The sequence below is a fragment of the Ziziphus jujuba genome, chromosome 4 (assembly GCF_031755915.1).
Source record: "Ziziphus jujuba cultivar Dongzao chromosome 4, ASM3175591v1".
NCBI lineage: Eukaryota > Viridiplantae > Streptophyta > Magnoliopsida > Rosales > Rhamnaceae > Ziziphus > Ziziphus jujuba.
The window spans coordinates 31,804,216-31,819,893 of NC_083382.1; the positions used below are offsets into that span (position 1 = coordinate 31,804,216).

General features: G+C 34.2%; 2 protein-coding genes across 2 annotated transcripts; one reads left to right on the forward strand and one right to left on the reverse strand.

Annotated features, from left to right (window-relative positions):
• The first annotated feature begins 6,363 nt into the window (after window positions 1–6,363).
• Window positions 6,364–7,345, forward strand: LOC107415459 (cyclin-dependent protein kinase inhibitor SMR6). Its single transcript, XM_016023793.3, has one exon. The coding sequence runs from the start codon at window positions 6,776–6,778 to the stop codon at window positions 7,103–7,105; it is 330 nt and encodes a 109-aa protein (XP_015879279.2). The 5' UTR covers window positions 6,364–6,775; the 3' UTR covers window positions 7,106–7,345.
• A 6,370-nt stretch (window positions 7,346–13,715) lies between these two features.
• On the reverse strand, window positions 13,716–15,678 carry LOC107415467 (F-box/LRR-repeat protein 4). The gene has a single exon (XM_016023801.4). The coding sequence runs from the start codon at window positions 15,371–15,373 to the stop codon at window positions 13,940–13,942; it is 1,434 nt and encodes a 477-aa protein (XP_015879287.3). The 5' UTR covers window positions 15,374–15,678; the 3' UTR covers window positions 13,716–13,939.

Below are 15,678 nucleotides of genomic sequence, written 5' to 3' on the forward strand. Positions count from 1 at the left end.
GCCCAGTGTAGGACTACCAAAATATATTGTAATTATTTTTATCTTCTTTTGGTTCTGTTCTTTTTAAATTCTGTTATGTCCGAAATATGCAGTATTTAATTAAGCTCAGCTAAATATTAATTGAGAGGTACCTTTTTTTTTATTTTTTTATTTTTTTATTTTTTTTTCCCTCGGATAACTATTGAAGGAATTGAAAGCTTACTCACCAGTTCTTACTTGGAAACTAATCTTGAGGTTTTGGTGTAAGAGCAACAACCAGTAGGAGGAAGTTATTGACATTGATTGAAAGCTGTGACCACTGCATATTTAGTGAATATTTTACTATATACTATGCTTTTTTTTTTCTTTTTTTTTTCTTTTTTTCTATATAAAAACAATTTTACTAATAGACGCAATAGGATTATTGTTGCAGATGGTGGAAGATAATGTAGTAAAAGTAGTTTCAAATGTCTGAAAAACAAATAATTAGGAGAAGGAAATTTTAAGATGGAAGGGGGTTTCTGATTGGCTGTTTTTACAATGAGTCCAAAGATTTTATTCTTTCAAAAGATTACGATTATGATAATAATGTTTAGTGATTTATTTTATGTAATATACATCTGTATATATAGAAAAATATCGAATCCTTTTGATTAGCCCAAAAAAAAAAAAGGAAATTAAAAATAAAAAGATGGAATCTTTAGCCTTTTGAGAAAAATATGTTCATGTGTCATGCCCGATGGGATCAGAGTTGGCTAAGCATGGAGGGTCCCATTCTTGTGTAGGCCAAGGGGCAGAAGTCCATCTCACAGCAAATAAACTTCCAAAGAGAGTATTAGTTGTCAATAACCGTCCAATTGATCCTAAATTGTTTACATATTCAAACGGAAAAGAATTTCATTATTTGAATCTTATGGAGGGTGTGATATATTCGTTAACACAGCCTGATATATATATATATATATATATATACAATAAATTTGTATTCTAATAACTTAAGCTTTTTCATGATAATTTAGTATGGTATTAAAGTTTAAAATTTTAATAAATTTTAGGTTGAAATCAATAACTTATAAATGAAGTGGAATACTAACAAAGCTTGGTTAACATACTTAGTTGCAAATTTTGTTCTTGCGCCCTTATAGTCCCTAAAATTATTGGTAAAAAATTAGGGGAACATTAAAAAATAATTTGCACACATTAACATAGATGATTTGTGGTTAGCTTTTGCTGGAAAGGGTTAATATACAAAATAAATTTGCATCCTAATAGGTTAAAATTTTGAAATTAATAATACTTTAATATGGTATAAGAGTTTTAAATCCTACGCGTTTAAATTCAAATCTTACGATTAAAACTAAAATAATCGACAAATAAGGAAAAATATTAAAAAGTTTGATATACTTATAAATATTCTATGTATCCACATACCATATACCATTTGTAAGACCACATAAATAAATGAAAAGTTGATAAAGCTTGATATATATATGTATATATAATAAAATTTATATTTTTATAATTAAAATTTTTGATATAAGTAGCAATTTAACATGTTTATCCTATTCTATTCTATTATATATATATATATAAAACTAAACTTTGATGAATAATAAAATTATTCACAATCCACTACTCAATAAAATTTTCTTTTTTAATAGAAACATAGTTTTCCGTATAGAAAGCCAATTTTGTTTGGCAAAGCATTGCATGGGCCATGCTTTTATCTATCGCTAATTCATTTCCTTGTGGTACGTGCGCGGGACCAATTTGACTTGAGGACATTCAAAAGAGAATAAATGCTGATGTGGACCCTGGTTTTGACATGTCCAGGTTGGATCATTCATCGGCCAAAATAATTCAGTTTGGATTGACACGTCATCAGTCATCAGGTACGCCGTCCAAGTGGAAAAAAGTAATAAAAGTCGTAATAAAAATGATGTTCAGAACTTCAGGTCAGATAGTATACTTAATGGTTGTGTATATACTTCCAAAACTTCTTTGTTGTTAGTAAAAGGTATAAAGATAATCAGCCATCCTAGTGATAAGCTTATGTAACGCAATTTAGCAAAATAGTACAGCTTTACGGGACAACAATCTTTTTCAAAACCGACCAAGCAAGAAAATTTTGTTCTTCTATGCCGCCCATGCGTGGCTGCTGCAACTTGGTTCTCCTTTTTCCAATTAATTGAAAAAAAATCATAAAAGCAACATAAAAGAAGGGAGTTTAACATGGAATTGTCTTGGTTTAATTATTTTTCATTGGTTGTCGAGAAAAGCATGCAGCATATATTTGATTTTCTTGCTAATAAGGATTTAATAATCAAAGGAATTCATATACAAATGCGGTCTATTTTTGCCACTTGGTATATTATTCCTTTTCTTTGCCAATGTTGGCAAACTATGAAAAATAATTTCAAGCTGATAATGATAGAAACACAAATTATTCATCAAATAATGTGACAAAATGTGTCAATATTATTATTGTTTTCTTTAATTCCTTCCAAGTTCTGAATTTTTCTTAATTCCAAGGCATTGTAGGTTTGGTTGGTTTAACAGTTTAGTTAGGAGCAATAATTAAAAAAACAAAAATAAAAAATAAGGTAGTCTCTGGTTTGTATTTATCTGCTTTTCTTCTACTCTATTGGAACCTTTCTTTGAAGAAAAAATTCTCAAATATTTGTAACAGTTAAAATTTAACTCCGAACCAATTTCGTTGAAATCTTTTTCCCAAGTATTAGAAAAGATAAGAGCTAGGTTTAAGGAAGCAAAGCCAAGAAATGGTCAAATCTAAGGTCAGTCATAAATCAGAAATTTTCAAAACCATTCACAACTAAAGCAATTGAAACTGAAAGGTTCCACTAAAATGGAGCTGCTCCTCCCTATCTCTTTGTCTGCTTTTGCTCCTTCAGACCTTTGCATTGCATGTGACGCCAAATGACCTGGATACGGTCATAAGGTGAAGCAACCCATAACCATTGTCTAACATCACTATCCAAATATACATAGCCCCTACCGTCATTCCTTTTAATCCATTTTTTTTTTTTTTCCTTTTGGGGGGTAAATCCCAATTCATTAATCGCCACTGCTCTCTCATTAAATTTTGTTCCAGGTATAAGCCATCATCTGTTGGCCCAACCTCAGTATTATATTAGATTTCCATGATCAACGGCTGCCATTCTATTTAATTTGTTAAATGGGCGGTTGGGATTTGATTCTGCACCATCCAAGGGAAAGAAATAGTAGCTCCCTAGGATGGAGATGAAGTGCATTTGCTGGGGCCCCTTGGCACTGCCTCCTACGGATGAAAAATTTTTGTGGGTTCAAGACTGTAAGGCCTAAAAGAATCGACAATTGATCTAAGAAATTATAATTGACAACTTACGTGGCACCATCTCAGCTTTAATTTAAAATTCATTTCTCAGTAGATGGCTAGCAGTCAATTGGACCCCAACTTCTTTTTTTTTTATTTTTTTTATTTGGGGGTGTAAAAAGACCCCACCTCGTGTGGAGTGAGTCTGATGACTGTTTCATTATGCGCAAGCATTCCATGCTCCACAAGTATAATTCGTCATCGTACGAGGCCGCTTGTTCTGATACGGCGGGTTTTGGTCTGTAGCCTGTAGGATTTAGAGCATCGCCTAAATGTCACATTGCCATTCACAATTTCAAAATTATTTTAATATCAATGCTAATGTTAACTTTAGTAGTGACTTTTCAATAGTGCATATTAAAGAATGACATTGTTTATTTTCATAATAAAAAAAAATATAACATTGTTAAATTATAAATATTATTAAATAATGATGAGATTTATTTTTATTAAATAAAAAATATAATTATAATAATGTAAACATTAAATTTTAAAAAATATTAAATGGAAATGGATTCCATAAATTTTATTATAGTTGGATTCACTATTAATATTTGGCAATTATATTTAGATGCTAAATTTGATACCAACAATTGCTAAATTTTTCAATATTCCATTGACGAGGGAAAAAAATTGCACCTATGCCAAAATGTGGTATTGCAATGGCAAAATGTAATGACATTGGAATGCTCATATTAAGAATCAATTCTATGAAAAATTAAAAATCCAGAATTTTTACCCCCCAAAAAAAAAAAAAAATTTTCCAGAACGGACATTAGGAGTGAAATAAGGTGGCCGAAAGATGACAGCATATATTTTGGTAAGTTGCAATATTTTGAGGACTTAAAAAGTCTTTGATAGAGATAATAATATGAACAACCGACAATTAATTGATAAATTCACTTGAGGAGTCGGAGAGATATTAAGCCGTCAACAGTTACTATTTTGTTTATATATTTTTGGATAATCTTCAAATTAAAATGGAATAATAAGAATAGCATATAACAAATATTAATACATATAACAGAACAACAAATAATGTAAACACTAGGGGTAGCAAGAAGTCTATCAAAAATAAAATGAAAGACGTTGCAGGTTTGGTTGGTTTATCAGTTTATACAGGAGTATAAATGAAACTAGAAAAAAAGTTAGTCTTTGATTTGTATTTATCTGCTTTTCTTCTACTCCTTTGGAACCTTTCTTTGATATAAATATTCTAAAAGATTTGCACAGTTAAAATTCAGCTCTGACCCAATTTTCTTGAAATTATTTTTCCAAATATTGGAAAAGATAAAAGCTAGGTTTAAGGAAGCAAAGCCAAGAATTGGTCATGGCCAAAGGCAATCATAAATCAGAAGTTTTCAAAACCATTTCACAACTAAGCAATTGGAACTGAAAAGTGCCACTAAAGTGGAGCTCTTCCACTCTTATCTGTTTGCCTGCATTTGGTCCTTCGAACATTTGCATTGCATGTGACCCCAAACGACCTGGATTATGTGAAAAGGGTAAGCAAACCATTGAAAATTGTCCAACGCCATGCTGTTACCCAAGAAAGGAAAATTGTCCAACACCATGCACTGTCCAAAGACAGCCCCTATTCTCAGTCTCTTCATTTCCAATTTGTCATCATCTGTGGGCCCAACCTGAGTATTATATTGGATCTTCGTGTTTAACGGCTGTGATTCTGTTTGGTGTGTTAAATGGACGGTGGGGATATGATTCTGCAGCGTCCAAGGAAAGCAAAAGCAGCCCGAGGATGGATAAGTGCTGACTGCTGACGAGGTGTTGCTGGGTTCTTTGGCACCGCCTACCATGGATGAAATTATTTTTTTTGGTTCCAAGATTTGCAAAACCCACTAGAATTGACAACCATGAACTTTAAGAATTTAAAAGATTGCTATATGTCATTGTCAGTGAACCATAATCAGTCGATTTTATGTGCTAATATCGCAATTAAATAGGCTACAGTCAAAAGTTTGTGCAAGCATCCATGCTCCACAAAATTAACGCTTCATACGAGACCTTTTGTTCTTATAAGGTGGGTTTTGGATATTTTATAGTTGTTGAGAAGTAGTTCAATCAACGTTCTGAATTTTTTGAACACCTTATACCAATCAAAAAATCTATAATTCGAATTTCTATAAAATTTAAGAAAATTAATTCTTCTAAGAAAACAGTCATAATTTTATGTATGTTGTAAAATCCTACCAATAAAAAAAAAAAAAAAAAAGGTCAAGGGTCAACTGTGAGAAAACTTTATCAAATTATCAACTTTTTTTTAAAGACACTCTACCATGTTTGTTTGATTTTGTTAGGGGCACCTCATTTTTCTCCACTTGAATTTTTTGGTGCACTGAAAGAATCCAAGTTTCTTATTCTGAGTGGAGACAAATTTCTTGGATATGGGTTTGGCATTACTTATCTTTGTTTGTTTACTTTTTGGGTTTCATCTAGAGCTTCATAAAAGCTCCATCATGAACATGCATTTACTTATTTATTTACTTTTAGGGTTTCATCCAGAGCTTCATAAAAGCTTCATCATGAACATTCTTTTGTATTTTACTCTACAGTTTTTGTATCTCATCTGTCTTATGAATGGGCTCCTATGGGCCTTTCCTATAAGATTACGGCCTTGTTGATGAAAATAGGCCGAGGTCCAGACAAAGTGAGAGTAGATAACCGTATCGAATACGACGGCGTTTAATGTGGCGGTGATTATGCCCCTGACTGCCATATCATCATTAGTCCCACAGAAAATAATAATGCCACGCAAGGGTACAATCGGAAAACCACATAAAACTGGAAAGGCGGGAAATAGAGCCGTTGCTAACCAAGCTACAAGTTTTGGCGCCAAAACTGATTTTTCACACGGTTTGGGCTGCCCGTAATGTTGCGGGCAGACAATTCCTTGGGCTTTCCTTTTTTTTTTTTTTTTTTGAGCTTTAAGCAAATCGGCTTTAGAGCAAGCAATATATATACGTCTCCTACTCTAACCCGAACTCTTCTTCATTTATTTCCTATAAAAATTCAAAAATAAAAGGAACTCTTTTCCCTTATTCAAAGTCTTCAAATAGCCTCTTTTTATTTTTTCTATTTTTCTCAAACCACCTCTTCTTTCCCTCTCTTTCTCTCTCTAAGCTAGCCGCCCCCCAAAAACTTCCTTCACAAAGACCCTTTTCTCTTATTCCTCTTCCTCCTCTTTCTCAATCTTTGATTCTCCTACCTAGTTTTCTTAGTTTGTTCTGATTCTCAGATCAAAAACCCATCTTTTTTTTGTCTTTGTTTTTTTTTTCCTAATTTGTTCTGATTCTTGGTTCGAAACCCCTCCTTTTTCTCTAGCTTTGTTCTGGTCTGTTGATCAAGCTGCAAAGAGTTTTTCTTTTTCTTTTTTTTTGGGTTCTTTTTTTTCTGGTGGGTTTAAAGATGGGATTCTCAAAGAAGTCGCAAATAGATGGAGTTTTGGAATCGGAAGGTAATAAAAAGTGGGTAATCGCCGGAATTTCTCTACGGACAACTTTGAAGCCGGTAAATACGAAACCAAGGAAAGAGAGCGAAGACGACGGTGATGAAGAGCCGTGTTCGACGACCCCAACAGCGAAAGAAGCCAGAATACCAGAGATTTTGACGTGTCCTCCTGCACCCAGGAAACGCCGAACTTCTTCAAGATGCAGCAACTTCAATGGTGTAAGGGAGTTCTTTACTCCGCCTGATTTGGAAACAGTATTCATACCCCATGTTGAGAAAGCAAACTGACTCAAATGTTATTAGAACTAGCAAGGCAAAAAAAAAAAAAAAAAGTTAGTTTAGGCTTAAGATTTTTCTTTTAGAGGTTTTGTTGTGATTTTTTATTTTTTTTTTTAATTTATCTTTCTTTGTTGATCTTTTACTTCTCAGCTGTGGGTAGTGAAAAAGAGAAGCCGAATGATGTACAAAGATATGATATTTAATGCAATGAAATATTCTATATTTTAGCTCAAAAATTAATAGTTTCAACAGTCTTTCTTTCTACTGCTTAATGTTTTATTTGTTTATTTTCACTGTTTATTTTGAACCCCATTGTTAAATTTAAAATTAAAACATTACTGACCCAAACAGAGTTTTTATCTCTACTGGTTTAGCGGATAGAGAATGATAGTAAACATTACAGAGAGGGGGGGTCTCTTGGCTATCATTTACACTTTACCACAGCTCTGCCCCAGTCATTAATCATTCAGTCTCTGCTCATAAATTCCTTTGCTAAATTTCATCAAAACCCTCTCTCTCTCTCTAAATCATTAGCGATTGAGGCAGAGATATTTCAAGCCAATAATGTCAGAGAGCTCTGTTTTTGTTTGCTCACTCAACAATCCCCTTCAAATTTTCCTTCCTCTCTTTGAAAAATATATTTTTTGGTTTGGTATTTTTCAACATCCGCACGCACAAAGCACACGTGCGTTGTATGCAAATTGCATAGCACAATAGGACTTTCAAACTCGCCTCCTCCATAAAACTGAGTCAATTTTCCAGCTAAAATACTTCACAAAGTTTAGCCTAACAACCACCAAAAGTATATCTTTTTCATGGCTGAGATGCTGCACGGATGATTCACAAAATTGATTGACTGTGACAAATACCTCATACACTTATTAGCCGTGGTACCTTTTTTATTTTTTCATATATGCCCTTCTACTCCCTCTTTAATCTTCCTAATATGTCCCACTCATTTTGGACCCCACCTTAGCCCCTTGAAACTCTATGGCAAAGCCAAGTTCCTCGTAATGCTTATCTGATTATTAAAAGACAAAAACTCAAATAGACTGATGAACTAGAATCCTATGTGGGGTTTGAAGCTCTGTCACAAAAAAAAAAAAAAAAAAAAAATTATTGTTTCAAGCACTTGATGACAAAGACACCCAAGTATATTTAGGTGTTTTTCCTTTTTAGTTTATTCAATTTTTTGCGGATAAGATTTGAGGCATACTTATCATAATTGAGACAGTCAATTTGTTTATGGAGTAGATTGGATACGTTTTGCATGATCAAGGGATTTGTTTTAAAAGGTGAAAACGGGAAGTTTACCAAATAATCTAAGGTTTATCTTTGCGTATTAAACAAATGGGTTCTTGGGATTAGGATATTTTTCTTTAAAGAAAGCATATACAGTAAAGTGGCAGTGTAAACTAAGGCCCTCTTTTGTCAGAATGTAATAGTTTTGAAATTGGATAAGCCACACTGAGCACCTTATTGATGCCACATGAGCATAATGCATGCCATTTATATGGTGATTATTTATTTATTTATTTAGGAAAAAACTTTTCTTCATGTTGTTTTTGACTTTGCTCTTGTTTCCGTACTGGAAACAGCATATTTTTGGATATATATATATATATATATTTTTTTTTTCCCCTCTCTCTTTAGCTACAATAAAGTTTCATGAGGTTTTACTAAAGTCTATCATTTAGATTTTTGTGCTGTAACCATAGTCCAGTTAATGGCTGTTATCTACTACCAGTATGCCTTGTTGCTAGTTATTTGTTCTTTGAATTTCACAAGATTTGCACATCATGTCAGATAATAGTTGTATCCCAACCCACATCGATAATCTTAGGGCAATATATGAGACACATAAAAAAATTATTGTATATTAGTTTTTGATTACAGTCAAGTGAAATCTTCCTTGAGCAAGAGGGACAATAAGATAAGTAATCTATTGTTCTAAAATTTTCAAGAGAAATATACAAATTCTCACTGTTTATGTAAAATGAATATGACCTCAGCGTTGGGCGTTTATTAACTTCTAGCATGATCCTTATCCGAGTTGCATATTTTGTATGAAATCTAATTAAATTCTGTCAATTATCCATTATGTCATCTCTTAGTAATTATCAATTACTTATATATATATATATATATGTATATATTGTCGTTACTTATGTTGTCTGCTACAGGAAATGACGAGAATAAAATACCTTTAGGTATGAATTTGTGTTGGATTCTAGCGTTAAAGCAATAACAAATCTTGTCATTAACCTGTTCATGAGATGAATTTTTGTGTTTTGACTAAGCGACGATTTCCTAGCGTATGACTTCTGCATAGTGTTGTCGGTAACTCATCTATTTGTTTGTATTTGGGGAAATAAATTTATAAATATCACTTATTTCAAGGATATCAATATACCAGTTTAACATTTTCCGACTGACTTCAACCTAATTGTCCTTATTTCCGCTACCAATCCAAAATTTTCAAGCCTACTCAGCCAGATTAATAGTTAAGCTAAAAAACAGAAACAAAATAACCCTTCAGTTCTTACTTGAACCCCATGGAATAAATGTTGCTTTTTGGTGTGTTTGAGTAAATGCCCAGCTGAACTAATAAAAAGATAACATACGCAGCTGAAATTATGACGTTGAAACGGTATAGTACTCTTTGGAATCCTCACTTGACAAATATTTTAACCAAAAAACCAGAAGCAAAGCCATGTGATTTCTGGTATATAGGTTTTCAGTCCTAACCTAGTTGTAGGACTCTAAGAAACTCAGTGACATATCAAGAATCTTAATTGCTGGTACCACCACTCCCATTGAACCATAACAATATTCTTCAAAAAATTTATTATAGCCAGTAAAACAAAAACTTAGCACTCAGCAGCAGGGTCTAAATCTTTAGTCTGCCAACCACCAAGCATGATTACATGTTGAGAGGTTAGTGGCCTGTTAGACTGTTTGGTGGAGTAGAAATATCTATAAGTTTTTTTTTTTTTTCGCACAGATTTTCTAAGATTTCACTTCTCAAAGTACAGAAAGTGGAGAATAGAATCATTCGAAACCATGTGAATAATTTTGCAAGTCTGGATGGATAACCCTTCACCAGGTATTACTATCTCCCTCCTTTCCCCCAGTGAAGAGCAAAATTGCTCAGATATATCAAACTTGCCCAACTTCAACCAACCATCACACATGAGAGCTGAGAAATGAAAAAGACAGCTCTTGCTGTACTGCATACGTATAAAGAAGCTAAGAAATGCATATATATAACAACCCATGTGGGTTTTTAACCAAAATTTCAGAAGAATGCATGGTAGTTAGTGAAACACACTCCTGATTTCTGACCAATAAGCAACCGAATTTCAACCCCCCCCCCCCCCCCCCCCCAAAAAAAAAAAAAGTCCAATTCAATTATAATAGTGCTTGTTTCCATTGCTTGTTATATATAAAAGCTTTTTTCAATTTTTCAGAGCTATAAGACCAAATAGTAAACAGAAGAGAGGGGTGGGGAGAGATTAATAAATATTATTGGGGGGGGAGGAGAGTAGGAGTTGATATTAAATGAGAATAGGAGAGGGATTATTTAGGTATTTTGGGGAAAAAAAAAAAAAAAATGGAAGAAGAGGAATCCAATGCGATAATGAAAGAAAAAGGAGGGGTTTTTAAGAGACATGAACACATGGGAAAGTGAAGGAATCCAAAGAAGAATGGAGATTCTAATTCTGGAATAATAAGGTTAAAAAACTAATCACCCAATACATACGTTCACACATAAAACATTACCATTTTCATCGAATTTCGTTCCCTCATATCATATAATTTGCCTTTTGTTTTTGCTTCTCTCTCTTTACTTTCAAGCTGACTTTTGTTTTACGCGGTTTTAAGCCTTTGCTGCCTTTTTGTTTTTTGGCTTCGCAAACCCCAATCTCTCCCACTCACAATAACCCAAACCTAACTTTCAATTTCCTGCCCGAGCTGCCCGAAATTTTTGGCGGGAAGTAAAAAAGACGTAAGCTTACGTTTTTAGACTCTTCGTTTCGCGCCAAAAGTATGGAGCCCGCGAAATGCGGGCTCTGACGGCTGGCTTTCACTTAGTTCCTTATTTATTTATTTTATTATTATCCCTCATTTAAAAAATAAAAAATTTTATTGTTATTCCTTTTTTGGTTTTTAATTTTTTTTAGTCCATATTTCTTAAAACGCGTAAACTGCACTGCTGAGATTGTCACGGGTCCCACAGGCTTTGAATCCTCACCATCCGAATGAATTATAGAAGGGGAATCCTATGCATTTTTCTAAAAGAAATGAAAGACTCTGAATTATGGACATTGATCTAGTTGACTTTTTAGTTATCTTTGAATTTTTTAAAAAAAAAATTATATATATATATATATATGTATATAATTGGGTTATTTTAACAGAAACATATTGAGGCCCAAGACTTTCCGGTCCCCACTTTTTCCATTTTATTAGGCCCCTTGACAGTCTTCGTGGAGTTTTAAGACGTATGGACCAAACAATGTGGACCTGGTCAAAAGGCGAAGAAAAGTTAGTCTAAGTTTGGGCCATTTTTTCAGAACTAGTTGTACTTTTATGTAAAAAGACCAAACAGAGGCAAGCAAGCAGGCTTGGGCTGGAGTTACTGAAACAAAAGCCCGAGCCTCGTCCAACACATTTTTGCGCAGTGGCCGCGACTGCAAAAATTTTAAAAATAAGTAAGTTTTCCTTTTAACATTCTATGTAATTATAAGCTTACCACTGGTTTGAAAAATCGACTTTTTTTTTTTAGTAGTTTTCTCATGACTATTTAATTTCATCAATTTAAATTAGTTGCATTTAATTTTAAAGCAATAAGGTGCTTTTTTTTTTTTTTTGAAAGACTATAAGGTGCATGTCAATGAACGTTAATCTACAAGGCAGTTTTATTAATGAATTTCGAATCAGTATTTCTCATAACCAAAGAATTCTTGATTTTCATTATTAATGGTCCTACCATAACCAATTAACCAGTGCTGTTATAAGGGAGACATTTCGTTACAGACAACGGCTTTAAAATAAACAACCAAAGGTATACGTTTTTTTGTTTGAGATACAAAAAAGGCTGAGCTTTCATGATTATCCAATAGCATTTTGCAGTAAGAAATTTAATAATCTATTTTTAAGCAGACATGACAAAGTTTTGTAAGTTGGAAGAGAAAAATATATAGATGAAAATTATATATACTCCAATTTTGGAGATTGTTATGGGAAAAAGGCTCAACAGCCTTTAACTGCAAAAAGTCGAATCGATTATTTTCCCCTTTTCATTGAATTTGAAAATAACCAAAATAACCAAAAAATCCCATTGAATTCCCTATTGATCCATCAATAGATAGCAAAGCAAAGGTGAAAGAAAATAATTTTTATTTATTTCATATTCATGTAGCTGTCATTGAACATAAATGAACTGGTCCTACCTCCCCAACAAAAAGGAATCTAAACATGATCCTGAAAAGATCCATAAGAAATAAAATAAATTTTTGCCTCTTCATGGACTTCTGTTTACCAGAGTTCTCTCTTTTACTTGCTTCGGTTTTATCAAAGCAAATATCATGAAATACTACTCTTTTCTCTGTTTTCTTTCCGCTGATTTACCTGTTGAAGAAACTTCCAAGAGACCAACATGCCAATGACAACTACAGGCGATAATCCTCAAATCTTTGGATCAAGACCCGATGCTAAATCCCCCCTCTCCAATTTATCAAAAAAAAAAAAAAGAGACCGTTATGCCAAAACCTTAACCTTTTTCAGTTTGTCTCATGTCTAAGCAGAGAAATTCATAGACAATCTAATTTTGAGCATACATTTCCTAATTAGTCACAGTGAAACCAATTATATAAAGTATTTGCACCGCATGGATGTCGAGGTTCGGTTGAGAGGCAGAAATTTTGGAGTTTGTTTTGTCCATTCTTGACTAATTTATCCAAGTTTAAATATCAGAATTTTATGTTCTTAATTAGTATCATAACTCTCTTATAAACACACAACTAGGTAATGTTTTTCTTCTAGAAATTCCAAGGAAGTATATCACTAGATTTGGTTGCTCAATAACCATCCTTCCTCTGCAGGCACATCTCCACATTGACTTGGTTTTATTTAATTGGTTTTCTCTCTATTTTCTGTACAGAAGTCCATGAAAATATATATTGTTTTTAGCCCTTTCGTTTTGGGTTTATCTTTTATCAAAATACTAGCATCAAACCTGAATGCTAATCCACATTTCCATCATTCGACCAATCAGCATCAGAGCTTTACAAGTCATAAATTGTCAATTCCCCTTTACATCCAAAAGTATAATCCTTTGTTTCTTTGGTTATGAACTGAAAAACTATCTGTTGGCTTTTAAAAACAAGATTTTGCTACTGGAAACAACCTTCTTGTGCACCTCAAACATTGAACTAACATTTACTCTGTGGATCACCAAAAACAGAACCACATATCCAGTCTACTGTTAGGTGTATGATGCGTATATTTGAACACTGAAAACAAAATTCAGAAAAGATGGTTGTGAATCATAAATACCGAAGAGAAAGCATAGGTATTCATTTTAGTTCTCATTCACAGAGAGAAAAGCAACGACTAACTTAACCGGTGGTATTCATTTTTATTCAAGAAAACAAGCACTTTAATACACATAAATTACATGGAGCAAAAGACCCAATCTTTGTTGGTCCATAACATTAAACAGAAGCATTTACAATCATAAAACAGAAAAAAAAAAAAAATTAATTGGTGAAATTATGTACCTGTTTCATTTGAAACTTTTTATTAAAGTATTAAATTATCCACTTTTTTCTTTTCGAGCTAAATAATTTGGATGAATTTATGTGATGCCCGGGCTTTTACAACATCGGACAGCTTGCTTTCCTCAACCTGCACTTTTCTCAGCTGGGGAGAATTCATCACAAACAATTCAATTGCCTCAGCTTGAATTCCACCACAATACATAATATCAACATTTTCCAAACGCTTGCAGCTCTTAGACATGGTAACCATAGCTGCATTCGTTAGTCCTTTACAACCTCTCAGCCTCAAATCCACCAAAGAATTACAAGAAACCAGCATGGAAATGAATTCCTTATCCAGCAACATTTCATTGTAAGACAAATCCAGTTTCCTCAACTGCCTCAAATTCTGTCCTAACGTGGCCAACAACCCAGGTTCTCTTTCAACCACATCGCAGTTTATCAGTGCCAATTCTTCAAGGCCAGAACTCATGGCGATTCCTAAAGCCTTTAGGCCTTCACCACTGACAAGGCAACAACTCTGAAGTCGGAGACTTGAAAGGCTTCTGAAATTCACAGCAACAGCCAAGAGGTGGTCATTGTTGAGGTCGAGAGGCAATCGAAGATCGAGTTTTTGTAATTTACAGCGGCATTGGCTGAAGAACCTAAGCAAACCTTCTCTACTGCCTCCGTCATAAACAAGCAGAGAAATGAGAGAATCGCAATTCTCAGCCAATTTGAGCAAAACCCCATCAACTATGCTCCTACAGGTTCTGAGCTCAACTTCTTGAATTCCCTGCAAGCACCTGAGAAATGACGAAAAAGACCCTCCATCGCCGATGCCTTCGCAGCTCCGCAGTTGCAATTTCTTCAGCTTCTTGCAGCTCCTCCATAACCAACCAGTACCCCAATCATCGGCTCGAATTCCTGATAAAGAGAGACTCTCCAAACCCAATTCGGCATCAAAATCCTCTCTTGAATACAACCCATATCCCATGTTGACCTCGTTTGCCTGGTCAAGAAGACATTCCTCGTTGCATACCCAGATTGATAATTCTTTCAAGGAAGGAAAATTCACAACCCAGGTGAGAAAAAGAGGCCTGAAGAGGTTGATACCGAGAGAGGTGAGGTGTGTACATGACGCAGAGAGAGAATTCAGAGAGGAAAGAGAGACAGGACCAGCCAAGAACCTGAGGCTGTGAAGCTTGGAACAGGAGGAGGAAACTAAGAGAAGGAGTTGATCGGAGAAAGCTTCGGTTGTGGTGGCGGCGGTGGGGTCAGGAGGGAGGAGGAGAGAGAGGGAGGAGAGGAAAGGGTAGTGAGAGAGAAGGGAGGACAGAGAAGGAATTGTGGAATTGTGAGGGGTAAGACGGAGAGAAAGAGAAGTCTTGGATGTACGGTAGAGGTGGAGCCAACGCTTGGAGACCAAAGAAACCGAAAAAGACGAAGACGGTGGTAGTTTCAGAAAGATTTCTTGAAGGAGTTCATCGCAGAGCAAGTTCTCCACCACCATATTTTCTGATTTTTTCTTTTCTTTGATTCTTTTTCTTCTCAATTCCTCTACTTGTTCTTAATTTATTATTTTTTTTTTCTCATGCTCTTTTTTGCTTCGCTTACCTACCGATAGCTCGATTCTTTATTCCTCGAGGTTTCTGTCGACTTGTTTTTTTGCTCTGTTTCTGACAACTTGAGAGAGAGAGAGAGAAATTGAAATTGAAATTGGATTAGGTGAGAGAGAGAGAAAAAAAAAAAAAAAAAAAGATTTCTGATGGGAATTGAAGCGCAGTGAAATGGGAGATTTTGGGGAGAATTTGCTTA